We start from the raw sequence: 25,461 nt of genomic DNA, 5'->3' as shown, positions 1-25,461 counted from the left end.
AGTGAGTCGACGAGGCTGGCCTATTCCACTAAACCTGTACCTATTCCCTATTTATCTGCTATGATTCTAATTCCTCTTCTTACTCACTGTTAAGTGTCCACGGCGGTCCGCTGATCCCGGTGCTCACCGCGCGCCTCGGTGCGTCGCACGGACGTCCGGGTCGCTGGCTGGAGCTGCGTCTGGTCGCCTGGCGCTGGAGTAAGAGAGCGATTTCCCCTCTGCGCTCTCCATTTATCCTGATTCCCAGACCCCTACCCCCTTCCCACGCATCGTGCGCCTTCGCTATGCTAATTAATCCGTTGTCCGCGCGGCGTGAACTCCAAACAATGGCACGCGCCCCCCTCGCCCAGGCCAGGCAGCTCCGCGGTGCCTTTGTTCCGCTAATCAATGAGCGACCTGCACGGCGCAAATTCCAATCAATCCTTTTCTCACGCAGGCCCCCGTCATCGAGGTTCATGCGGCGGTGTCCATCACAAAGGCGCGCCGTGGGAATTTGTGCACGGCTGCCCGCGTGACCCCGCTCTCCAGGTTATTCATACTAATAGCCTTCTCCTTTAACTCCCCTAATAATGGTGCCTGCGTGTTTTCTAATGAAGCTCCTCCATCACAATGCTTATTCCCTCTGCCTGCCCCGTCGATACTCGCGTGTGTGGGGGGAAATGCGCCTCAACCGCGGTGGCCGAATGCCCCACGCCGCGACCACACCATATTAAGGCCGGCCGCAGCGCCGCGGTGCCACGTAGCACGGGGGAGGTCATCCAATTCCCTGATCGCCGGAAACCGTGAGAATTAATCCCGATAAGGGTCTCTCGGATAAAAACCGGTCGATCAGGTAACCTTCCCTTCCAGCTCTATGGGGGGGGGGGGAATGCGTGCGGGTGTGTGCTTATGTGGGGGGGGGGGGGGTGATGGGGGGGGGCAGTGCGGTGGGGGAAGCCGGGCGGCTCCCTGGCTCGGCAGAGCGGCCCCGTCGCTGTGGCACCACACACCCCCTGGTGCGCTGCGCCGGCCTTCGCAGTGTCAGGCGACGCGAGGTCTCCGCGAGCAGGGTGGTGGGGGGGGGCATTGGTGGGCCGACTCCACCTGGGGCCTTGCTGGCACGGCGAGTGGCCTGCCCCGGGGCAGCCCAGGCCACCGCCAGGCCCCTCGTGTGCCATCATCGCTGGCCTCCGTGAGCAAAGCGCAATTTGAAACAATGCGATTAGCAAATCGCAAAAGCTTACGTTGTGGCCGAAACGTCGTGAGAATTGTATTTTATTATGTTTTATTATTTTATTATATCCCTTCCACGTGACTTTACCGAAAGAACCAAGAAGATGTGTGAGAGTTCCCGTGGAACTCAACAACTTTCCGTTCGTGCGCACACGAGCATTCTTCCAGCTCGCCCTCTGACATACTGAGCCGCTCACGCCCTGTGAGGGCCTCTGGGCCCCTACCTCTCTGGCTCGCTACCGACAGGGGAGCGGTCGTAGGGGGATTCACCAGCGCCGGTCACGTTATCCCAACTCTCCCGTTCCACCCCTTCCCACCTGCCCTGAACGAACGTGAACTGTTGATACACTTGTTGAGTTACACGCGCTTGTTCCCAAGGGCTTGGGCGCGGCGGTTTCCATACTTCTGCTGCAGATCGCCACCTATTCGATCAACATTAAACCGCGTACATCAGGAAAACACATCGTCAAGGACTCCAACTTGGAGTGACTTGGTGTGGGGGGATGGTGGCCTTAGCATTGACATAGTGAGAGAGTTGACTAATCTCCCACATTCCGCTTGTCCCTCCGTCACCGACACAGGGACCCCTAAAGCCCGAGGTTGTCCCATGCCATGCCAATAGCCGCCATTCGCCTCTAAGTGCCACTCAGTCACCATGGCGCCCGTGCCAGGCCAGGTGCGCTTTGAGGCCGCGTGAAGTACCCATTCACATTTGTGTGGCTGCGATAGCAACTATGGGTATGCGCTTGGGTTATTATGCTACAGCTGCAACCCCCTGGGGGCGCCTGCCCCGCTCACATCGACAAGCAATGTGCAGGGTTCAGCGTATGGCTCCAGAGTATGTGTTGGCGAACAACAACTTTGCCCAACAGTCTTTTAAAGGCTATATGGGGGGGGGGTGTTCTGTGTTTCTATGTGGATGGATATATGGGGCTAAACTGGCATGGGACGGCCTGGAAAGGAAGGAGATGGACTGATGCGGTACAGGAGGATGTGGAGCTGAGTGGACTTACCGATTCCTGGTACCAGCGGTATCAAGATCGGCCTCTGTGGAGGAGGGGCGTGAAGGACGCTACTGGGCGGAGGAGCAACGCTCAGAACAATGAGCGGAGCGCCGGGTGAAGATAACGCAACAATTTGGCACAATGAGGAACACATGTGGTGCACGTGTCAATCATCTCAGCCCATATGCACCTGGGGTCTGTCTCGTGACCGCACCTTCGATTCACACGGTTGGCTACGTACTGTGCGAAAGAAGTTCAACATACATACGAGCCTTCCACACTTCACGCGTTAGCCTCAACGTGTTACTAGCCTTGTATCAGCGCCGTCGTGGTATCACCACCACTTGATGTCGAATGGATTCTGAGTAAAACCAGCACAATTAGAACTCTACCCCCTCCCCGCACCCCCATTTTCAATAAACGATAATCACTTGTTACAAATGAGAGCGAATCCCTGGATGAGTTGAGCTCATTTGAATGTGTGCTATAAAGAGGAGTCATTGTGGTTTTTTCTGTAAATATTTGCTGGCTTATCCAGGATGTTTCTGTTGCGCGTCGTCGCTTTAAGATGTTCTTTGTTCATATTTTGTTTGTTGCGGTTGCACCCGACTCAAGACCCGCATGGCTCACTGGGCTATATATAGTTTCAAGTTTCATATATAGTTTCAAGTTTCATTTATTAGGTATACCTAATACCTAATAAATGAAACTTGTTAGAAACGTCACCTAGTAATTATAATTGTTTTGCCTTTGAAGGCCACAGGAGTGTTGTTGGCCAATGTGTCGAGTTGCGTTGTTGCCATTTGTGTCGTTGCACCACCGCCAAAGCAAACAACAGCGGCAGCAGTAGCATCACCGGGTGGCTGGCTTTCATTTGAATGTAGAGCGATGGGATGAACCCGCGTTCCCGCGCGGCGCTCAGCCAATGGGGCTTCAGCAAGCGAGCAACGCTGCTGCTGATGCTGCTGCTGCTGATGATGATTCTGGCGTAGTCGCTTGACTGCTGTACAGGCAGTGGGAGCTTCACGCTGCCTTTCTCGGGAAGCGTACGAGCGAAATATAGACTAAGTCAGTTCCAGAAGAGCCTTCATTTATTCCCATCCAGTCGTTTGGGCTATCAGTCCGGCTATTGCGCGCGCATGCGTGTTTCCTTATTATAATTGTGAGCTTATTTTTTTTAACACCATAATTGTTTAAATAAATATCAGACACAATTACAACATTTTTTTAAGCGTTGATTAAACGTAAAAAAACCCACTACCGTCGTGTTTTGATTTATTTATTGTTATCGAGATACACGTAAAAAATTCTCGATTGTACACAATCAAATCTCTCGCGAGGATTTTTTTTCCTCCCATTTGCAGATACATTTTTTTCCCTTGGGTATCAGAACAGCGAATTATGCTGTAGCGACACACACGCGCACAGACACGTACACACAACGCACGCACCGAGAGAGAGACCACCAACCACCATCACCGCAGCAGCAGCGTTCGCGCACACGGCGCAGGGCAGGCAAAGGAGGAGGAGGTGGTGGTGGTGCCTTCGGTGATCTTCCTCTCTCATCTCGCCGCGCTCCGCTGTGCAAAATCCGCGATGCCGTCGAGGGGCTATGGCAGCCTGACCACGGTGCTGCTGCTGCTTCTGTTGGGCTGCGTAGCCGTCCTCGGAGCTCATGGAGCGAGCGGTAAGGAATTCATTCATCTGCCCCCCCCCCCTCGTCGTATCCATTCCCGACCTCGTTTCTCTGTCTCCAAGGCAGCGGAAATCATCGGGTCCTGCGCGCTCTCTCTGCCCGCACTGGTTTTTGTAACCCACGCACAAACACACACCCCTGGCAGTCGATTGTTATTTGCGTGGGGTGATGCCTGGTGTTCATACATACACATGCAGATGTAAACAAAAAAAATCAAAGGTATTGCATGTTTAAACTCGTTAAAAATAATTCCTTATTATAGTTGAATCGCAAGACCGTGAGAGATGGCGACGGCTTGCGGAGGCCTTCGTCCAGCAGTGGATTGATCATGGCTGATTGTGTATTGTTGTGTGTGTGGAGTGGGTGATTCGCGCGCACCGCGCTGCATTCCCCATCACGGCTAACATCAGTGGCGCGATTGAGATTATCTGAATCTGTGCTCAACCGTGGGTCCATTCAGACCGCCTCGCACAGAGCACCCGGTTCGGTGTCGGGAGAAAAAAAACCACGCAAACAATAGGGAGACAAAGACGGCCGCGTTTAGAGAATTCAAGACTCTATATTATCTGGGTGCCTCTGTCCTTGTGTATATGGATGTTTATGTAACCTCTGCGCTGCGTGGCGGGTGAGTCGCTCCATTGTTACATCTAACAGAAGCCTCCCGAAGCACCGCGGCAATTGTTTATTTAGCGCACGCATCGCTCGTGACGTTCATCGTTCGCTGTGCAAACGGACAGAGAGGGAGGCGATGGCTTTCGTGGCACCGGGAGGGTTAAGTTAACGCGATGCCTGGTGTTCGGGAGATGTGGATGGACGCTGTAAGAAGAATGCCTGCGTGGGGATAACGCATCCCGCTACGCGGAGGTGCTGCACACACGCACGGTACGAAGTGGATACGCGCGCGCGTGTCCGCCACGAGTCACGGGGGAGCCGGGTGCAGGTGTCGCGGTTAGCGCGCTGCGCTACGAACCCGGCAATCCGAATTCGATTGCCGTTCGGGGCCAACACCAGTGACGAGTCTATGAACCGGCCCTGGGCTGGGCCCCGCCGCCAGGTCGACTCAGCCTCAAATGGCGGGGTGGGGGGGGACAAAGGCGGTCGGGCGTGGTGTTGGTCCACCCACCCCCTCGTGGACCGTTCCGGCAGTCGTAGGTGCTCACCAACAGCACTTGCCCCAACAGCCTGTTAAATACTATACGGGGGATCTTTGATGCATCACGAAATAGGGGTTAGTGGTGTGTGTATGTAATGTCTCGCGGGATAGAGGACGTGATCGGTTCGATCCTGGGTGTAATGCCTCTCGGGCTATGGTGTGATGGTCTAGACTCTAGAGGATGTGATGGGCTAATGGGGTAGAGTTCGTGATGGTCTCGATGGGGTGATGGGCACGAGGGTGGGTGCTGAGGGGTAGAGGCTGTGATGGGCTAGATTGTGTGATGGCTCTCGGGCGAGAGGGCACGACGCAGTCACAGTCTCGCAGCCCTCCTCTGCGCCCGTCTCGCGACTGCGTCGCCGAGTGTAATACAATGTTGGAGTCACGTGATGATGATGATGATGATTAAGAACAACCCACTCGGAACGCCAGCAGCTCGCAGCGCGCACCCCCTTTGTATCGGAGAAGGTCCCTGAAGAATACAGTCCCGTGACAACTTATGAAAGTCCCCTTAATATCCAATGCATTCTCCTTTCATATGCCCTGAATAAAGAACCCATCAGCTGCGAGCCAAATACATTTAGAATTTTTAATTTAGAGCTAATGGAATTTATCCAAGTTAGGGTGTACATTCAAACATGTAATGTGATGAAACAGATAAGCAGACAATTAGCCTCATTTCCATGTCTCTCCTTCCACACAAAATCTAAAAGTATTTTTACACAGATTTACGAAGGAGATATTGTGCCTCCATATCTAGTTTATTGTCCATGTTCTCCATAACTATGACGACGCTAGTCATTATTTTGTGTTGTGAAATATAGAATTGTGCGTCAAACTAGGACCCACATCTGAAATCCAGTCTTTGCCTATAATATCTGGCAGTTCACCGGCATTGATAGGAGCAACCTGGCCCTGCTGATGAAACACTGCGGATCGAAACCAGTTCAGGGGTTTTGCTGAATCAATGCTTCTTAAATTGTGCCCTCCCAGAAGGCCGTGGGGCCGATGGGGCTTTGTAAGTAATTAGAACAAAGAATTGGTATTGCCGAGACGGATATGAATACTTATTTATCAATTTTTATTATTTATCTCCTCGACGATTTTATTTTATGCGATTGTCTTTCTTCGTGCGTAGTCGTCGTTGACTGGGAAGAAGCCATCAATGGGCTTCACTTGAGAAGCCGGTTTGAATCACGGACGGCTGCACCCCGGGGCTCGCAAACAGAGTGACCTTATATCTCGCACCATCAGACGTACACCACAGTTGTTTTTGTCCTGATTTCTATTTGTTTAATTGCCGTTACTGCACTTTATGTTGTGTCACTGCGATGGGCGAGGTCACTCGTGCTAATTAGACTCAGCCCTGCTCTCTTACGTTCCAAACTGGTTACACCAAATCAACCTCACTTGACTTGAGCACCTAAATTAGGAGCAATTGCCTAGGAGCCAGTGCACTGCCCTATGAACCCGGTGACCTGAGTCGCATCCCCCCCCCCCCCTTCACCAATCCACACTGACCACCGTGAAGTGTGGTCAAACAACGCGCGTGGCCGACGCGGTATGGGTATAGGCCTTCATCCAGCAGTGCATTGTACAGAGTGGTCCAGCTGTCTTGTGAACCCCCCCAATTGCATTCTCTAAAACGTAATAATTTTTAAGTAAGGTTTATTTAAAATTGGAAATTAATAAGCAAAGGAGGGGGGGAGGGGGACGGTCACAAGACATCTGGGACCAAGCCTGCAACCGAGGCGCTGTATCAATCAACGTCGTGATCGTTAAATTAAATGGCCGCCGTTTGGTCGATCCCACTGTCGATTTCATTGCAATTCAGTCGATGGGGGGAGGGAGGGAGGAGGAGAGGAGGGGGGGGCCTCTTCTGGAGCGAACCCCGGTCACGGTACTCGCGAGGAAAGGGGACATCCATTTAGTGCGTACGCATGGAGGGGGGGTAACCCAAATGCGTACGCTTGCGTATGGGGGGTCTACTGACAATGTACGCATAGGAAACGGGGGTGGGGGAGGGTGAAGGCTCGATAATAATTTGTCTACATTGGCCTTCAAATGAGTTAGTCCGGCGGTGGACTATCTGTTTGCTTCAACACGTGAATATTATTCATCCTTGATCGTTTCTGCGTGAATTCAATATCGGCCGTTCTATAGGATTCTGGGGGGTGCGTCAAGCGTACGTACGCAAGTGGGGGGGGGGTGTAAAAAGTCCGCGTGCGTACACGGAGATTGGGGGGGGGGGGTGTCAAGTTTTGACAGATTGCTGCGGACCGACTCAATGGATGGCCCCAAACGTCGTCGTGAGAGAGAGCGAGTCGGCGGCCTGCCGCTCGACGGCAAAACATCCCCGTCGGAGTCGGCGGCCGTCGCTTTCTAAACGGAAGCGGCCACTTGTTAGGGTCGTGGCGATTCACGGTCGTCGACTTCGCGTCGCGAGAGTCGTCGATAACTGGGAAAGACGGAGGGAGTCGTGAACATTGGAGGGGGTTGGTTGGGGGGGGGGGGTGTTTCGCTGCATGCGGCGGATTGCAGCGACGCAGCAAATGGTTGAGACGATGGCGGCGCATTGAGGAGACTCATCCCGGCGATTGATTGATCGCAGCTGATGATGATGATGACGATGATGATGAAGAGGCGTCGTACAGCTGTCCAATCAACCCGAATGACAACGGCCCCGCTGGTTCTCTTCACAACCAAATCGTGCCTTTTGATACGTTCCTTGTATTTTTGTTTCATGCGCCACACTAATCGCACAGGTGGTGGTGGTGCTGCTTGCTGCGTGCGCACTCGCTAACAGCACTTGCCCCAACAAAGCCTGTTAAGGCTATACGGGGGATCTTTGTCCTTGTTATTTGGGCACCCGAGAGACCATCCAGGGGGTATCCATGGCAATCGTGGGCCCTGGGCATTACCCCGGTGCCATTACACTACCAGCCACACACATTATCATCTGTTAAAATGTGGCACGAACAAAGCCTCGTTCTCCTGCTCCCTCGTCTCTCCCCCCCCCCAATTAATTTATTTTTATTGCCGCTATCGGCTGCGTGTCACAAGATGAGGGAGGAATCCATTTGGGAATCTAGCAGAGCAATTCGTGTGCACAAACCGAATGGACCGCTGCATCTCTCTTCATAGATCAAGCGAGAGAGAGAAGCATGATGATGAGAGCATTCAGCAGTGGATAGATTAGCATTGATTGATTGATGATGAAGACGACGATGAATAAATGGCAGTGCTGTGTTCAGTTCTTCCATACTTCACCGTGCTGGTTGGGGAAGGAGGCGGGAGGTTGGACCGCTTCAGATACCACACAAGCACTGACATAACGACGGGCTGAGAATTGAAGTCGGGATCGCAGGGTTTATAGCGCAATGCGCTAAAACAACGTCACTTCAGAAGGAGCTGTAAATAAAGATAATTGTTGTTATTAAGCTCATACTCTTTGGTTCTTTCGGTAAAGTCACGTAGGTACGAAATAAAATACATCACGACGTTTCGATTGCAACACAAGCAATCATCGTCAGGTGGGAAAGCCACAGCAAGAACATTTTTTTTTTGCTGAAGTGGGAGAGAAAAGAAAAAAAATGATTGCTGTGGTTTTCCCACCTGATGATGATTGCTTGTGTTGCAATCGAAACGTCGTGATTTATTTTATTTTATACCTACGTGACTTTACCGAAAGAACCAAAGAGTATGGATTCCTGCAGTCATGAAAGCTTCAAATCTCGGTTATTCACCTCGTCACGGCCTTCGATAGCAACAACAAAAACAACAGAAGCGAACCTCAGCTTTCCTCCACAATCACCGTGTGGCCATGTTCAGTAAAGGAGTTGGACAGTACTGCACCCCTTATTTTTAGATGCTTGAGGATGCTCTGGTTATTTTTTCTGGTTTATTTATTGCAAAACCAAATGATCCGTGTACTTTTTGTGTACAGCACGCGATCAATCTAAGACTCCCGAAGAACACTAAACAATATTTTTCTCTTGCCGTGAAAACTTAACAAAATAACTTGACCTGTTTGTCCGTTAACGGAGAATACAGTCATTGGAACCTGCAGGTTGGTTGAACGAGGAGGGCCGTTTTTATGTTGTAGAATTTTTTTCACAGCGATGCCAGTTGCTGTGTTTTCGAGAATATAGCTCGGGGTGCCATGAGGTGTGCATTCTGTCCATGGGGGACCATTTTCAACGGATTGGCTAGAGGGGAGCGCCGTATTTCTTACCGCCTTCTGCCGATATGGCGAACAGCTTGGCTGCCCGCAACGTGAGCTGCAAGAGTCTTGAGACGTTGACATCGGCGATCGCAGATTGGGGGATGCTACCAAAAGGGCTTAATAGAAGCAATACGTATTTATGTATGTTGAACTTCTATCGCACCATACGTAGCCAACCGTGTTTAATCGGAGGTGCGGGGAAAGGACAACAAACTAAACACGAAAATCAGTTCTAAAGAAATTCGTTTTCAACTCCTGAAGGAAGGGAATTCTTTATGGGATTGCGTCACCGCATCGATCAATAACACTCCTTGTTTAAGCCAGGCCGCAGACCGGCAAGGTCTCACTCCTCCGTGGCACCAGTTCCATCATGCTGACGTCCTCTAGAGACCGGTGAAATGCGTTCGTAGCTCGCTGCAGAGGTTCACGGCTGGAACCTGGTGGCCGCCCTGGATAATAATTCTGCGGTTGGTTGTTTATTAATTGTAAACAATTAGTGCCATCCGCTTCACAGTGGATGTTAAAGATCCCACGAACGTCATTTGCAAGAGTAGGAGGTCATTGTGTGTCGGCGTCATGGTCCAAATTTGGCAAATTCGAAAATTAACCACAAATAACTAATTTTTGAGAATTACAAATAATGTTGTGTGACTGTCACACGATGATCATTGCTTTCAGCAGCAGGGCGGGTGGGTGAGTGGTGACCCCTAGTGTGTGTGTGTACCAGGAAGTCATTTTATGGGGACATCAGGAGTAGTTCTGACAAATTACATCTGCGGACACGTTCTCTTAACGCAACGGGTCAGCACTGGTCTGCGAGAGATCCAAGAGTGATTCTGTATCCTGCAACAAGACACCAAAATAGCGCGATCGAGAGAAAGCAACCCATGGGGAAAAGATAACAGACGTGATTGACAACAAAAAAACCTGACCGATTGAATTTTTTTTGCGACGTCCGCGGCACGCCGACTTCATAAGACACGAAGCCGTAGATTCGCAGACCCCTACACGCGCATCTCCTTGGTCACTGCAGCGCGGTGGGAAACTGCCGGGTCTGACGTGGGGCCCAGCACTGGCCAAGGTTGTGGCCCAATGTCGGCGAGCCACGTGGGGCGCCAGTCACCACTCCCCGTGTGAGGTCACCGCGGTGAAATATGGAAATTCCCGACAGACGCTTCTGACGGTCACTTTGAAAGCAGTGGTTCTCGGCCTTTTGGGTATTGCAGTCCCCCCCCCCCCCCCCCCAGTTAAAGCCACTCACTCTTCCTTCTGATATTAGAAAGTCACTGGAGCTATGCACTTTAAAATCTAGATTGAAAGCCCATTTCTTCTTGTGTTAAGGTTGTCCTTCCCCCACACCTCCGATTAGCACGGTTGGTTACGTACGTTGCGAAAAAAGTTCAGTATACGTGCGTTGCTCCCTACCCCCCCTGCTATCAGCCTGAGAAACACAACTCATGTCACGAAGGCAGACAGATCACGCCACGTTCGCACGCCTCTAGTCCAAGCGTGGTGATCTGTAAAAGGCATTCGCTTAGTGCCATGTATTAGTGTGTCTTGTCACTGCAATCCGGCGCTGAGTTTCCCGACGAAAATTAAAAAAATTCGCCTGCACGGTATCCATGCTGTAGCCTGCGCCCCCCCACCCCCCACCCCCGATCCCGTGAAAGGCTTTTGCCCCCTCTAATGTGGGCACGACGAACAGTTTAAGAACCGCAGCTCTAAAACTCTTCTTTCCGCATGAATATACGCAGCTCAGCACTCCGCTCGGACAGCTCTCAAATATACAACGCAGCTCTGTGTCGACGAGACAAGAACTAAAAAAAAACAATGTTCCAGTCGTGTTTTTTTTCTTCTTAATAAGGCACGCACGTATCCTGCGGCGACGGCGGCGGCGGTTTGGCAATAAATGTCGAGCGATGCGTTCTGCGGATGGCGCAGAGGGCAGTGGGGGGGGTGTGGCTCCGGCGTGGAGCGGCTACGGAATGAGACCCTTCTCTCGGCCGGCAGACGACAATTCACATGAACAAGGTGGGTTGGTGGGGGTGGGTTGGTGGTGGGTTGGTGGGTGGTGGGGGTGGGTTGGTGGTGGGTTGGTGGGGGTGGGTTGGTGGTGATGGGTGGGTTGGTGGGGTGGGTTGGTGGTGATGGGTGGGTTGGTGGGGGTGGGTTGGTGGTGATGGGTGGGTTGGTGGGGGTGGGTGGGTTGGTGGGGGTGGGTTGGTGGTGATGGGTGGTTGGTGGGGGTGGGTTGGTGGGTGGTGGGGTGGGTTGGTGGGGGTGGGTTGGTGGTGATGGGTGGGTTGGTGGGGGTGGGTTGGTGGTGATGGGTGGGTTGGTGGGGGTGGGTTGGTGGGGTGGGTTGGTGGTGATGGGTGGGTTGGTGGGGGTGGGTTGGTGGGTGGTGGGGTGGGTTGGTGGGGGTGGGTTGGTGGTGATGGGTGGGTTGGTGGGGGTGGGTTGGTGGTGATGGGTGGGTTGGTGGGGGTGGGTTGGTGGGGGTGGGTGGGTTGGTGGGGGTGGGTGGGTGGTGATGGGTGGGTTGGTGAGGGTGGGTTGGTGGTGATGGGTGGGTTGGTGGGGGTGGGTTGGTGGGGGTGGGTGGGTTGGTGTGATGGGTGGGTTGGTGGGGGTGGGTTGGTGGTGATGGGTGGGTTGGTGGGGGGTGGGGTGGGTTGGTGGTGATGGGTGGGTTGGTGGGGGTGGGTTGGTGGGGGTGGGTGGGTTGGTGGGGGTGGGTGGGTGGTGATGGGTGGGTTGGTGGGGGTGGGTTGGTGGTGATGGGTGGGTTGGTGGGGGTGGGTTGGTGGGGGTGGGTGGGTTGGTGGGGGTGGGTGGGTGGTGATGGGTGGGTTGGTGGGGGTGGGTTGGTGGTGATGGGTGGGTTGGTGGGGGTGGGTTGGTGGGGGTGGGTTGGTGGTGATGGGTGGGTTGGTGGGGGTGGGTTGGTGGTGATTGGTGGGTTGGTGGGGGTGGGTTGGTGGTGATGGGTGGGTTGGTGGGGGTGGGTTGGTGGTGATGGGTGGGTTGGTGGGGGTGGGTTGGTGGTGATGGGTGGGTTGGTGGGGGTGGGTTGGTGGGGGTGGGTGGGTTGGTGGGGGTGGGTGGGTGGTGATGGGTGGGTTGGTGGGGGTGGGTTGGTGGTGATGGGTGGGTTGGTGGGGGTGGGTTGGTGGTGATGGGTGGGTTGGTGGGGGTGGGTTGGTGGGGGTGGGTGGGTTGGTGGGGGTGGGTTGGTGGTGATGGGTGGGTTGGTGGGGGTGGGTTGGTGGTGATGGGTGGGTTGGTGGGGGTGGGTTGGTGGTGATGGGTGGGTTAGGTGGGGGTGGGTTGGTGGGGGTGGGTGGGTTGGTGGGGGTGGGTGGGTGGTGATGGGTGGGTTGGTGGGGGTGGGTTGGTGGTGATGGGTGGGTTGGTGGGGGTGGGTTGGTGGGGGTGGGTTGGTGGTGATGGGTGGGTTGGTGGGGGTGGGTTGGTGGTGATGGGTGGGTTGGTGGGGGTGGGTTGGTGGGTGGTGGGGTGGGTGGGTGGTGGTGGGTGGTGGCGTGGGTGCGTGGTGGGGTGGGTGGGTGGTGGTGGGTTGGTGGGGGTGGGTGGTGGGGTTGGTGGGGGTGGGTGGGTGGTAGGTGGGTGGGTGGGTGGTGGGGTGGGTGGGTGGTGGCTGGTGGCGTGGGTGCGTAGGGGGGTGGGTGGGTGGTGGTGGATTGGTGGGGGTGGGGGTGGGTTGGTGGGGGTGGGTGGGTGATGCACTCAGCGGCCCGAGGGCTGCTTCTGCTGCTGCCATCTCGCACTCTTCCCGCCACCGAATCAATAAATAAAGCTCCCTCCCGTGCTGCAGCTAGCGCAGCGAAATAAATATGGAGGGGGGGGGGGCGCACACCACGTGGGCAAATAATAACTAAATAAATGAGAATCTAAAATCCCGAATGTGACGACCGAGAGCCGATTCGACCCGCTTTGTCGGAGCGATGAACGCGCCCATCAATCACGGCGGCCGCTGCCACGACGTGCTTATGAAGCTTTAATGCGCAACGGCTTCATGTTGGGGTCCAATCAAAGAACTCTTAAGTGCCCCCTTGGCATGGCATGTAGGGGGGGGGGCGCGGGGGCATTGTCCGGTTTTAAACTAGACTGTTCAATTGTCGAGCTTGCCGTGGAGCGTCTCATTCGTACCTCTGACTGACAGCCACATGGCATCGGCATCCAATTTGTAAAAAAAAAACTAAATAGGATAAAAGCGCAGGCCTGCAATTGCTCGCTCACGACACTGTTGGAGGAAAGGGGGTCGCCCCCTTTTTGTTTTTTTTGGCCGACTAGTCCATGCTGGCCAAACGTCTTTGAAGAAGTGGGAGTACTCAACACTTTACCGCACCGCGCACGAACCCATCCAGCGACTTCGCTCTCGTGTACCCGTCCCGTGCTGCGGGGTGGACAGAGGCAGCCGGAAGGTGGAATCTAACCGGCGACCTCTGGATTGCAAGTCCAGTGCGCTGAGCGTTAGACCGCGGCGGCAGCATCATGAGGCACGCAGACGTCACCATTTAACCTGAGCTCTGCGCCCCTGTCCGGTGTTTGCTGTCCAGTTCGCTGTCCCACCACGTGGTGCCCATGTGTGTGTGCTATCCATTGTGGGGAGCGGTAGTACAACGGTTGGCGCGCTGCGCTACGAACCCGGCCACCTGAGTTCGATCGCCACTCACGGCCACCAATACCGGTGACGATTATCTGAGTCGGTCCTGGGCCTCCCCAAGGTCAACTCAGCCTCAAACGAGTACCTGGTGCCATGTGTGAACATTGCCACTAGGGAGATAAAGGCGGTCAGGCATGGTGCTGTCTAACCCCGATCCCCTCGTGTGCCATGCCGGCCTTCAAAGGTGCTCGCGAACAGCACTTGCCTCCAAACGTCTGTTCCAGGCTATACGGCGGGGACTCTTAAGTCTTTCTGTCCATTGTTCACCAGGTGACTCGCTCGCGTGTAGCGTGCGAGACCTTTTCGCAGCGTGAAAACAAATTTGCGTGTCAGCTAAACGGGGGCCTCTCGCCCTTCCCGCCACGTCGCTGCGGGATGACTGCCCAGCTCGGCGGCACCCGGCGGGAGGGAGAAGTGGCGGTGGTGGGCTCGTTGTTGGGGGCCCCTTTGGGGCTGGGGCCCACCCTTGACAAATCCAAGCGTGAAGCCTTTTGACAGTCGCCTCGCATTTCACTCGTTCGGTGAGAGTCCCGCCGAGAGGATCGGCGCGCACCGGCAGCACCGTCCACGGCCATCCTCCATCCCGCTCGTGTGCCTCTGGTGAATCTGGCGAAATCGGAATATGTATTTATACTGGAGGAATCCGATGAGCTACAAAGGTCTTTATCACAGATGTCCAGTTGGTGAGTCTGTTTGTCTATCCCTGGTGAGTGTCTCTGCCTGTCTCTGGCGAGTCGGTACGAACCTGGGTGGCAAATAGTCGCCATTATTTTCTTGAAGCATTTTAAGTCTCCATCACAAATGTGTCCGATAGCAAGGTCCCTGTGATAGCCGTTTATTATAAACAAATATCCTTAAATAGGTTTGATGAAGCATATTATTGGGGGGGGGGGCGGGGGGTGGAACCCACCTCAATATATTAAAAAACATCTGCAGAATATGAAAATAAATATGAGGTGTGGCTATAACACAGGGAGAAGCAACGCGAAGACGTCTGCAATGTTCTCTGCTGGTGATGGACGCAACCCGTGGTGGACACTGGCAGCAGTCGCCACTCCAGGAGGGACCAGCGCATCCATCCCCCTTGTGCTCGTGGGCCAACGAACTGGTCACGGTTCGACCGATCGCCCCAGCGCGCGCATTCCGCCCCACCGCTCCCACCCCCCGTTTGAGCCTAAATGGCCTGGAGGCGTTGGCAGGCGCTAGAAGAAGAAAACAAAACACCTCCCCCCCCCCCCCCCCCCCGCTGCATTATTTTTGATCTTCTAAAGCAATTTGGGAACGCTCGATCAAGCCGTTTGCGCGCGGGCGTGGGCAGGCGCGAACCGATATTCCTTTTTTGTTGGCGTCGACTACCGCACCGGATGCTGGCGCCAGTCTCGCCGCGGGCCTGACGGGCGAGGCTCGATGCGCGTAATGAGTCTCGCGTCTCGCTCGCTTGGCTCGGCGAGTGGGGAACATTCGTCGAGGAGTACGGTGGCTTGGCGCTCTCTCTCTCTCTCCACGCGTGGCGCTGCTGCTGCTGCTGTGTATCGTGGGTGTGTTCTCGAGCTGGCCTGGAAGCTATTGAAGAAGGGCCACGGGCCTCAAATGTCCGCCTGTTTTTTATTTTTTTCATGTTAACGCCGCGCACGTTGTCATCGATGGATGCGTTGGGTGGCGGGGTTCTTGTTTGTACTCGGACTGACGTGGGAGATTGAACCCGGCCCCGCGATCGTCATCATTATTGTCATGCCTCATTAAAAGAAGGCATATTCATCGGCCGTGCACATCACTCATTTACTCAGAAGTACATGAGTTCAAACCCATGTCAGGGTTTCCAGCCGGTCAGAGATCATCATGATTATCGTACATCATCTTCAATTGTCTCATCGTCCATCATTGTCATCCATCATCAATAATGTGTATCTACCTATAAATATAAAACATCATCATCCATCAAAAGTCATCTATCAGTATCAGCCATCATCTGTCACCCATCATCATCAATCATCTCTCGGCATCATCTATCAACATCATCCAGCCCACAATCACCGTCCATCCATCAAACATCATCATCCATCGTCGTCATCATTATCATCCTCCCTCTGACGCCACTAAAACGAGGGCTATTTTGTGAGAAGTCATCAGTAGTTATCCTATTGAAAGACTGCTCACTACCATGGGGATGTGGAATTTCCACTACTTATTTAGCTTCTGCGTGTCCTCTAATCCACGTGTTCCTCTGTCCGTAATTCCAAGCATGCACTTGTGCACGCTTCGACGCATTTCAGTGAAGTTTGCGATTCCTCCTTCCAATCCGTCGATTGGTGCCCAGAGGCACACCACTTTCGCGCGAGGTGCAGCATGGAATTTCATCTGGCAGCCTCGGAAACCATCGAACGGCGTCTCCCAACTCAACGACGCGGTTACAAATTCCTCCCTCCATTCGTTCTCAAACTCCGTGCGTTTCTCTAGACCAGTTTCTCTTTCTCCCGTCGCTTCTCCGCGGTAGAAATCTGCCGCGACGCTCGGGCAGGCGGACACGTCCCGCGGATGCCGCGGGCTCGTGCATCGCCCATGAGCAATTAGGAATTTTTCTCTGACCGCTGGAATAAACCGACAGTGCCACTTGAGTTATATTCGTTGTATTAAACCCCAATCCAGCACTGTCCCTTAAAGGGCCTCTCGTTTATTTTGTTTCTTCCCCGGGGGGATCTGCCGTGGCCTCGCGGTACGGTGGCGCATGTTACGACTCCTACCGCGTGTTGGCGAGGAGCATCCTCGGCGGAAGATGTCGAGATCCTCCGAAGAAGCCGTTTACCGATGCAACGTGGCGCTGCGGTTCGAGCAGCTAGACTCGCCACGAGAGCAAAGCGAGATCTTGGGTGTCGACTCGGCCCATCGTCTTCATGGGGTGGATAAAACAGGCACCGCTTTGTGGGAAGCGTACAAGCGGAGGTCGTCCGACAGAGAGACCGATCTGCTCCGTGTGAATGTGGAGATTTCTACCGCTGCTTCCAACACAGTCCAGCGTCGATATGATATTGTTGGGAAATAACGTGCGTCCACTTATTAAACTGTCGGATGAAATATGAAAGATTAGCGTTTGGCTGAACACATGGCTAGAATAAGCCCCTTAGAAGGCTTTAAATGTTGGTCACGTGACTCTCAATGTCATCATCATCTGGCTGGCTCGCCTGATTGGTTGGCCTTTACATGTTTTACTATTCCGTTACCAGTGATTTTCATCAATACTGGTGAGACACCAATGTATCTGCATGGCTTCTAATGAATTCCCTCACCATTTTTTAATCGATGGATGATTTAGGTATCCTTCCACGATTATGGTATTTTTATCGTTGTGTAAAGATTTGGTGGACAAGTCCACTACTTTGGTTCCTACAACTGGTCTCGCTTCCAATGTGCAGTACGTGAGATAATATCAGCGACTCTAAAGCCAGACACATCCCTTCTCAGACACCAAACCTTCCTGGTCGCTGAGTGGGTGCCACATGAGACTCGGTGGCCAAAGGCAGATGTCCCGGGCACTGAAATCGTGGTGGCTCGAGAGGCTGATACTGCTTTAAAGAGACACTGAGCCAGCACTCCTGGGTGCCTGGCTTCGAGTCTCTGCCTTCTAAATGGGAGAGTGTTGCCAGGGCAGCTGACTAGCGGCTTTGCTAGTCTCGGGCAGCAATTCATAAATTATTGTAAAATAAATGAAGTCAAAGCGATTTTCTGCTCAAATGACCATTGAGGCTGCGGGTGCTCTGCTCCTGCTTCTCAGCCCTGCAGAGCCAGTGACGGAAATCCCACATTCCCATGGCGGGCGCCGAGTCTGTCCATCGGACGACCAACTGCTGACCGCTTCCCCACAAAGCGGGAGACTCGTTGCATCGACATCCTCGGCGAGCGCTGGCGTGCCGAGTCAACGCCGCGGCCCACAATTTGAACTCGCGACCTTCCGATTTGATCACGAGCCGCTCGCTCAGTCGCTGAGCCACCTGGTCAGAAGCGAGGGAAATGGCAGCGGGGGAGGGGGAGGGGCTCCCCGGCCGTACGACTGGCCGAATGGAGCGTCCCTCGCTCTGGAAGTTGATGCGGCATAGCCCCCCCCCCCTCCGAGGTGATTAATCCGCGGCGCCGGCAAAATCGCAGCTCAGGCTCAACGCTCTTGATTAACGGCAGCGCGAGATGAATGCTTTGCTGTGGCTGTAAGGGAATTGCGTTTGCAGTTCCAGGGTTGCGCGCTCTGCGTGACGTGTGCCACGTGATGTGTGCCGTGTCATGCGACTATGATGCCTGCTATGCTCTGCTACATCGTGTGCTGTCCGCTGCACCTTGTCCTGTGCGCTGCACCTTGTGCATCGTGCCCTGCACCTTGTGCGCTGCACCTTGTGCTCTGTGTGATCCACTGTGAGCTCTGTGTGATACGCTGTGTCATCCGCGCTGTGCTGTGCACACCCGGCGTGTGCGATGGACATTGCAAACACAAATAAGTCACTATCATTAATACATTATTCCTTGCCCCGGCCATTCTGTACACAGCTAAATGAAAAATGTGTGCATGTATGTGTCTGTTTAACACGTTGGCTTTCGCGACCAATATCAGCCATAATAGAGGTGTTTTGGGTTAGATCGCGTAAATATATAAATGTGTCGTTAAAACCCGCCACCACCCGATACAGCCAATTCGTAAGATTTGTCCTGTAAGCAGAACGTGCCAATTCGTTACTAGTACAGCACACCGGTGTGTTGGAGCGCTAGTAACGAATTAGCATGTTCTCTTTACGTGACAAACCATACTAATTGGCTGTGTCGGGTGGTGGCGGATTTAACGACACATTTATATATTTACGAGATCTAACCCCAAAAAACCTGTATTATGTGTTTGTCTGTGTGTGTGCATTCATGTGGGGAGGGGAGTAGTGCAGCAGTTAGCACGCTGCGCTACGAACTTGGCGACCCAAGTTCAACGGCCACCCACCACGCCCACTAACACCTGTGACGATTATCTGAACCGGTCCTGAGCCTCAAAGGAGTACCTGGTGCGGTGTGTTGAATATCGCCACGAGGAAGACAAAGGCGACCGGGCGTGGGGTTGCTGACCACACATCCCGTCGTGTGCCGTGCCGGCCTTCATCGGTGTTCGCTAACAGCACTTTGCCTCTACAGTCTGTTAAGGCTATACGGGGGGTCTTTGTCTTTGTGCTTTCGTGAATGCACACCACAGTTGTGTACATTGTCTCAATTAAGACCTTGGCGTGTAAGCGCCCACGCAACGTTCAAGCAAACTGAGCAGTAGCAATGTTATTTTATCTTCATAAAAAAAAAACATCTAAAAAGCACGGCCGTTAACTTCTGGGACGAGCGCGGAGTTGAACGCGAAATCCGCGTCACGTGCCTGCCCGGGAGACGTGAATTTTAATGAAGGATTTTGTCGATGCCTCTTATTTTATTTTTCTCTCCCCCCTTTCTTCCCCTCCGAGTAATAGCGTCTGCGGAGTCGAGGCAGATTAATTTTTTATGCCTTAATGCCATCACGTGATGGGGATCCCACAGGGCCCGCTCGCCGCAGTTTGCAAGTGGCACGACAATTGAGCATCGCGTTCGGTTTCCATCAATTACAAAAATTAATTGGATGGGGTGGATAATAATAAATAAATAAGGGGCCCAAGTATTTAACAGCCTCGAGAGATGCCTGACAGAACGTTCTACCAGGCCCAATCGGTCTTTAATCGGCGATAGGGGGCGCAAATCGTAAGATGTTTAAGGGATTCGCCCGAAAAAAGATATGCCTTCGGCATTTATTTGCCCATTTCCATGGAAAGTAACACCGACTTGTTATCACGCGGTACTTTGCAATTTGCCCGCCGGCTTGGTCTACATGTGTTCGTGCAAAGCCACCACCAAAGTGAAGGAAAAAGAAAGAAAACGCAAAAAAAACGAAAGCGATATTTGAAAGGCAGCTGCCTTCAAATATCACTCTCTGTTCTGTACCCTGAGAGATGGGTGGGCGGCATCAGAGGGGACCACCGGCAGAGGTCCTCCTTGTGATGAACCGTTTCGTTAAAATAGTCCCCCCACCAAACGGCATTATCGTACCTGATGCGGCACGTTCAAAGCCGGGCAAAAATTGTTGAAGTTGTCGCTCTTTTTTGGCTCTCATCTTGAAAAGTCAAATCAGTGAGTTTCCCCGGGTCGCATGATCATTCAAGGCAGTACTCTCATGATCAATTCTTCTTCGTTAGTCGGGGTAGCGGCGGTGCAGTGGTACGAAACCCGATAACTTGAGTTTGAGTCCCGACCACCGCTTGCGATATCTGAACGAGTCCAGGGTCCCTACGTTTTAATTCAGGTATGGTTCGATCACCGCTGAAGGTGATGATTATATAGCTCGCTGTGTAACAAAACATTTTTTTTCCTGGGTAGTGTTACTTTCTCATTGCTGACACCTCAAAAGTACAGAATATGGCTATTATTCCACCACAAACTGTGCTTTTGTGACCAGGACAGTGATATTTTGAAATGTACCTATTTTCAATGAGAAAACGTGTGCATTTGTGTCATTCCTTCACATAAAGTCCTGGTCAAAAAAGCAAAGTTTGTTGGAAATAATAGCCATTTTCTATACTTTTGATACAGAAACAATTAGAAAATAACACTTACTACCCAGGAACAAAAATCGTGTTGCATAGTATGTTAAAGATGTTGGAAATGAATTTTGATTTAAAGCTTTCGTGACTGCAGGGATTCATATTCTTGGTTCTTTCGGTAAAGTCACGTAGAAGGGAAATAATAAAATAATATAAATATAAAACAATAACAATTCTCACGACGTTTCGACTGCAACATAAGCAATCATCATCAGGTGTGAAATCCACAGAAAGAAAATTTGAAAAAAGTGGCGTTTTTTTTTTCTTTCTGTGGATTTCACACATGATGATGATTGCTTGTGTTGCAGTCAACGTCGTGAGGATTAATATTTTTTTATATTTATATTATTTTATTATTTTCCTTCTACGTGACTTTACCGAAAGAACCAAGAATATGTTGGAAATGGCTTTGAAATGGCAGCCAGGGTGGTGGAGGTCACGAAGTTACAGCCGTCAGTGCGGGCATCCAGCAATGGATATATTACGGCTAGCAGGCTGTGAAGGTCACAGGAGTTGATGCCGTCGTCTCGTGCATCCAGCAGTGGATGGATCACAGCAGAGGCGGTGGAGGCGCCGGAAGTTACCACCATCAGCGCATGCCCCTCCGTGTCGTGACGGCTCACAGCCCAGGGAGCAGTTTGGCCGTTTCTCGAACCTTGTTGTTGTTGTTGGTCAGATTCACTGGGCCGGTGTCATGTGCACCCTGTGATCTCGGAACAGCAGTGCGCGAAGATTACGTAATCCACTGCTGGATGAAGAGCTCGGCCACGCCATGTCGATTGTGGTGGGGATGGGGGGGGTGTACATTTTTTACTGCGCGGGTGAGTGTTGTTTTGGGGAAAGTGGGTGCCCAGGCCCTGTTCGTTCAGGCATCACTCGCCGCTGACGTTAGCCGTGGCCTGGAATCGAACTCGGCCATTACGGGTCTTGAGCCCGCCTTTGCAGCCCAGTCTTGAGTTCTCCGACCGTTTCCTGGAGCCTATGACATTGTGTGTGACGATGGCTCTCGTTGCCAGGAAATCTGAGATGGGGGGGGATAAGACTTTCTCCATTCATCCCGGTGCCTTTGTTTTCTCCAATCTAATTTCCAGATAATATCTTCTGCAGTCAATCCCAATAACAACCTTTGGTGTCAGGGCTCATATCCTTGCACGACTCCTTTTTAACATTTTTATTTTGTTCCTTTTCTTCGCGCATCCTCGGAGACAGTATTGACAATATCTATGTTCTGTCGTGTATCATATTTTATTCGGGCCTCGGTTTGGGGGAGGGCTTCAATTACTTTGTCAATGTCCACTGAATCGAGTGGCTTTTCCCAGCCCACAAAGGCCAGACGTAATGGAAATGTTAAATTCATTAGTATTTTCTCGAATGTTATCATACGTGGCCAATGTTGTGGGGGAAATAAAAACCTCTCTGCGTCATGCTTGTTTACATAGCAGTTGGCCTCCAAATTGGCCTCCGACATTCTCAACAGACGAACGATTGAGTCACAACATACTACGAGTGACCTGTTTTCCATCCCGTGTAAACGTTTCGTGAATATCGGGCGCGATAATTATCGGATCGGTTTATGGCGACGACTCGCTCGCTTCGAACGCGTTTGCCGAGGTCGACGATATGTCGGTTGCATGAATCATGCGAGGGGAGGGGGGAACCATGGAGCAAGCCGTGAGTGAGCGAGATGTTAACTACCTCGCCTGGTATACAGGAAGTCGTGGGTTCGATCCCGACCATGACGCTTGTATGTTTGGAGTTTGTGTGTCTCTCTCCCCGTGGTGCCGTGGATTTTTCTCCAGGTCCTCCAGTCTTTCCCTCCACATTTAGAAACATGCATTGAGAGTATTTGGCTGCTATACATTTTCACACGATAAGCCACTTCGTTGAGTTATCACTTGTGGCCAGGTCGCTTCTAAAAAATAGTTACATAGCTCAGTGGGCCTTACCTGGTAAAATACAAAATAATTCAGTTTAGAAATGGGGGCAAGAGAGAAGACAAAATCTTGTTTTTCTCCAACAACGTCTCAACTCGCCAAGTCTCCTTTAAAATCCGCCGAGTTTGATAATTTATAAATATGTTTTTGGCTCGTGTGTAATTTCCGCTGGCTTTCAGGCGTGAAGGTCGCGGTCGTAGTTCCGTCAAGGCCGGCGTGCGTCGCGTCCATCAGCAGTGACCCCCGGTGGGGTATAGGGGGGGCTCGTAGGCGCGGGTGGCGTCTCTCTGCATGTCTCTCTGTCTCTCTGCCTGTTTCTCTGCCTGTTTCTCTGTCTCTCTGCCTGTCTCTCTGTCTCTCTGCCTGTGTCTCTGCCTGTCTCTCTGTCTCTCTGCTTGTCTCTCTGTTTCTCTGTCTCTCTGCCTGTGTCTCTGCCTGTGTCTCTGCCTGTCTCTCTGTTTCTCTGCATGTCTCTGTGTCTCTGCGTGTCTCTCTCTGTCTCTCTGCATGTTTCTCTGTCTCTCTGCCTGTCTCTCTGTCTGTGTCTCTGCCTGTCTCTCTGCCTGTGTCTCTGCCTGTGTCTCTGCCTGTCTCTCTGTTTCTCTGCATGTCTCTGTGTCTCTGCGTGTCTCTCTCTGTCTCTCTGCATGTTTCTCTGTCTCTCTGCCTGTCTCTCTGTCTGTGTCTCTGCCTGTCTCTCTGCCTGTGTCTCTGCCTGTGTCTCTGCCTGTCTCTCTGTTTCTCTGCATGTCTCTGTGTCTCTGCGTGTCTCTCTCTGTCTCTCTGCATGTTTCTCTGTCTCTCTGCCTGTCTCTCTGTCTGTCTCTCTGCCTGTCTCTCTGCCTGTGTCTCTGCCTGTCTCTCTGCCTGTCTCTCTGTTTCTCTGCTTGTCTGTGAGTCTGCCTGCCTGTCTGTCCTTCCCTGTGTCGCTCGGTGTGTCTCCATGGCCCTTGCTGTGTTCTGTCTCACCATCTATCCCTATTCCTCCGTCGTTGTTCATCTATCTTCAGCGATGTCTATTGCTGCTTTCTCTTTCTGCTGTTTCCGTCTCTATTGGTCCCTGTGTCTGTCTCTCTTCCCGTCTCTGCCCGCCATACATGTCTGTCTATTTCAGTCCTCTCTCTCTCCCTGTCTTAATTTATCTCTCACTCACTCCCCTCCATCTCTGTCGCTTTATCTATGGCCCCACACCCCCATACCTGCGTCTGTCCCTCCCCGCCTTCTCTGTCTCTCTGCCTGTTGCCTGTCTGCTTCCACTCTCCGTCTCTGGCCGTCTCTCCCCACCCCCCTCCTCCCAGTGTCGTGGCCTCCGCCTCTCTCCGTCCTCCTCGCCGCCGCTGATCCTTTGCCCGGTGGCCCTGCGGGTGCCAGGGGGGAGTGGCAGCAGCGGCGGCGGCGGCTGCTCCACGCTAATTGGTTTAGACGCCGCCGTCTCCATGGCGACGCCGCCGTCTCCGTGGCAACGCCGTCGCAGCTTGCGGACTGTCAAATTGGTCCTAGCGGGGGTGCTTTGATTGGTTATTTATTTATTTGTCAATTCGCTTACGTTTCATTTACAAACCCCCCCCCCCCCTTCACCGTATCCCCACCTCTCTGTACCTTTACTCACATTTTGCAATGGAAAATGTGTATCTTGTAACAACAATAACAACAAACAAAGAAAGAAACATGTGGAAATTTAATCTTGATTTGAAACTTATGTGACTGCAGGAATCCATACTCTTTGGTTTTTTCGGTAAAGTCACGTAGGTAGAAAATCAAATAAATCACGACGTTTCGGGTGCAACACAAGCGTCCATGATGGACTTTACCGAAAGAACCAAAGAGTACGTGGCAATTTCCCGCACATCCTGACAAGGCCCGCGCTTTGCACGGCCGTCGAGTAATGGACGCGACAGACGGCGGTGAGGGAGGTCGCGGTGAGGGGTGGGCGCTCTGCCTGGAGTGGTGATGGCTGCGTGGGTGGAAGCGGGCAGGAGGGTGGAACAGCTGAGCTCGGCAGATGGTCTGTGTGAAGTTGCCCTGCTTGCAGGAGTGCCCAAACGGTTCATTGATTTATCCAGTTAATCGATCACTTCAATTGAAATGTATTAAATGACAGCCATTTTAGAATGGGAGACGGCGTAGCCATCCGGCCTCCGAGACGCGGGAAACTCGGCTCCGTTGGGTCGACGTTGTCGTGAGTCTCCATCCTAGGGCTTCCGCCACTTCCGCTGCAAGCCAGACCCCCAACATATTTCTCATTCGGCACTGGCTCTATTGTCGAACCCGTGCAGTGTCCTTCAATAAAGCTCAACACGCCAACATCTCGGTGCCGACCATTTCCTGCTGCTGCCCGAACACAGATTGCCCTGGCAGGTGTCAACTGCTGCTCCGCCCACATTGACCTCAAGTCCAGTGCCATGAAAACACTTTGCTCAGCCTCCTGCATGTAAACGGTCCATTCGTGTAAATTGTGCATAGCCACGGCAAAACCAAATCACCGGTCCCAAAGTGTCCGCGCGCACGTTTCAGGACACCGGGACGAGATTTTTGCCGCCTCCCAATCAGGAACACCTGGGGTATGCCCCGATGATGGTGGAGCATTTTGGGGGAAATAGTTGGAAGGGAGTAAATTATTTGGAGGAAACGATTGGGCCAGGGAGTTTGGGCCATCGGGTCTCGTGGAAGGAAAACCTCGGTGGAAGGACCACGCGAGGAATTGGCGGTCGATGAAGGCAGATTCTGCTGATGAATCGTTAACACTGAGAGAACGAGAAATGTGGCCCTTATTGAAAGTGTCTCTGGCAGATATATTTGTCAAGATGTCTGCCCTCTGCTCCATTAGCCAGTGGACGAACAGGGAGAAAAGAATAAAACAAACTTCATTTTTGTTTCCGCTTGCAGCTGTAATTAAATATTGATAAAGT

The 25,461-nt window shown here is 52.5% G+C and overlaps 1 protein-coding gene across 2 annotated transcripts in view; it reads left to right on the top strand.

Annotated features, from left to right (window-relative positions):
• The first annotated feature begins 3,188 nt into the window (after positions 1–3,188).
• The window catches only part of LOC133348355 (seizure protein 6 homolog), a 75,616-nt gene continuing 53,343 nt past the window's right edge, over positions 3,189–25,461 (top strand). Inside the window, exon 1 of one of the 2 annotated variants that reach the window (XM_061561106.1) lies at positions 3,189–3,903. In XM_061561106.1, coding sequence (XP_061417090.1) covers positions 3,813–3,903 — 91 coding nt within the window. In that variant the 5' untranslated portion in view covers positions 3,189–3,812. The remainder of the gene's footprint in view (positions 3,904–25,461) is intronic. The other variant, XM_061561107.1, reaches the window with a different exon arrangement.

Source organism: Lethenteron reissneri, chromosome 27 (genome assembly GCF_015708825.2).
Source record: "Lethenteron reissneri isolate LAM-NWPU_2019-01 chromosome 27, ASM1570882v1, whole genome shotgun sequence".
In the NCBI taxonomy this organism is placed as follows: domain Eukaryota; kingdom Metazoa; phylum Chordata; class Hyperoartia; order Petromyzontiformes; family Petromyzontidae; genus Lethenteron; species Lethenteron reissneri.
Note: the sequence above shows the minus strand (reverse complement) of the source record. Positions and strands in the feature narration are given on the sequence as shown.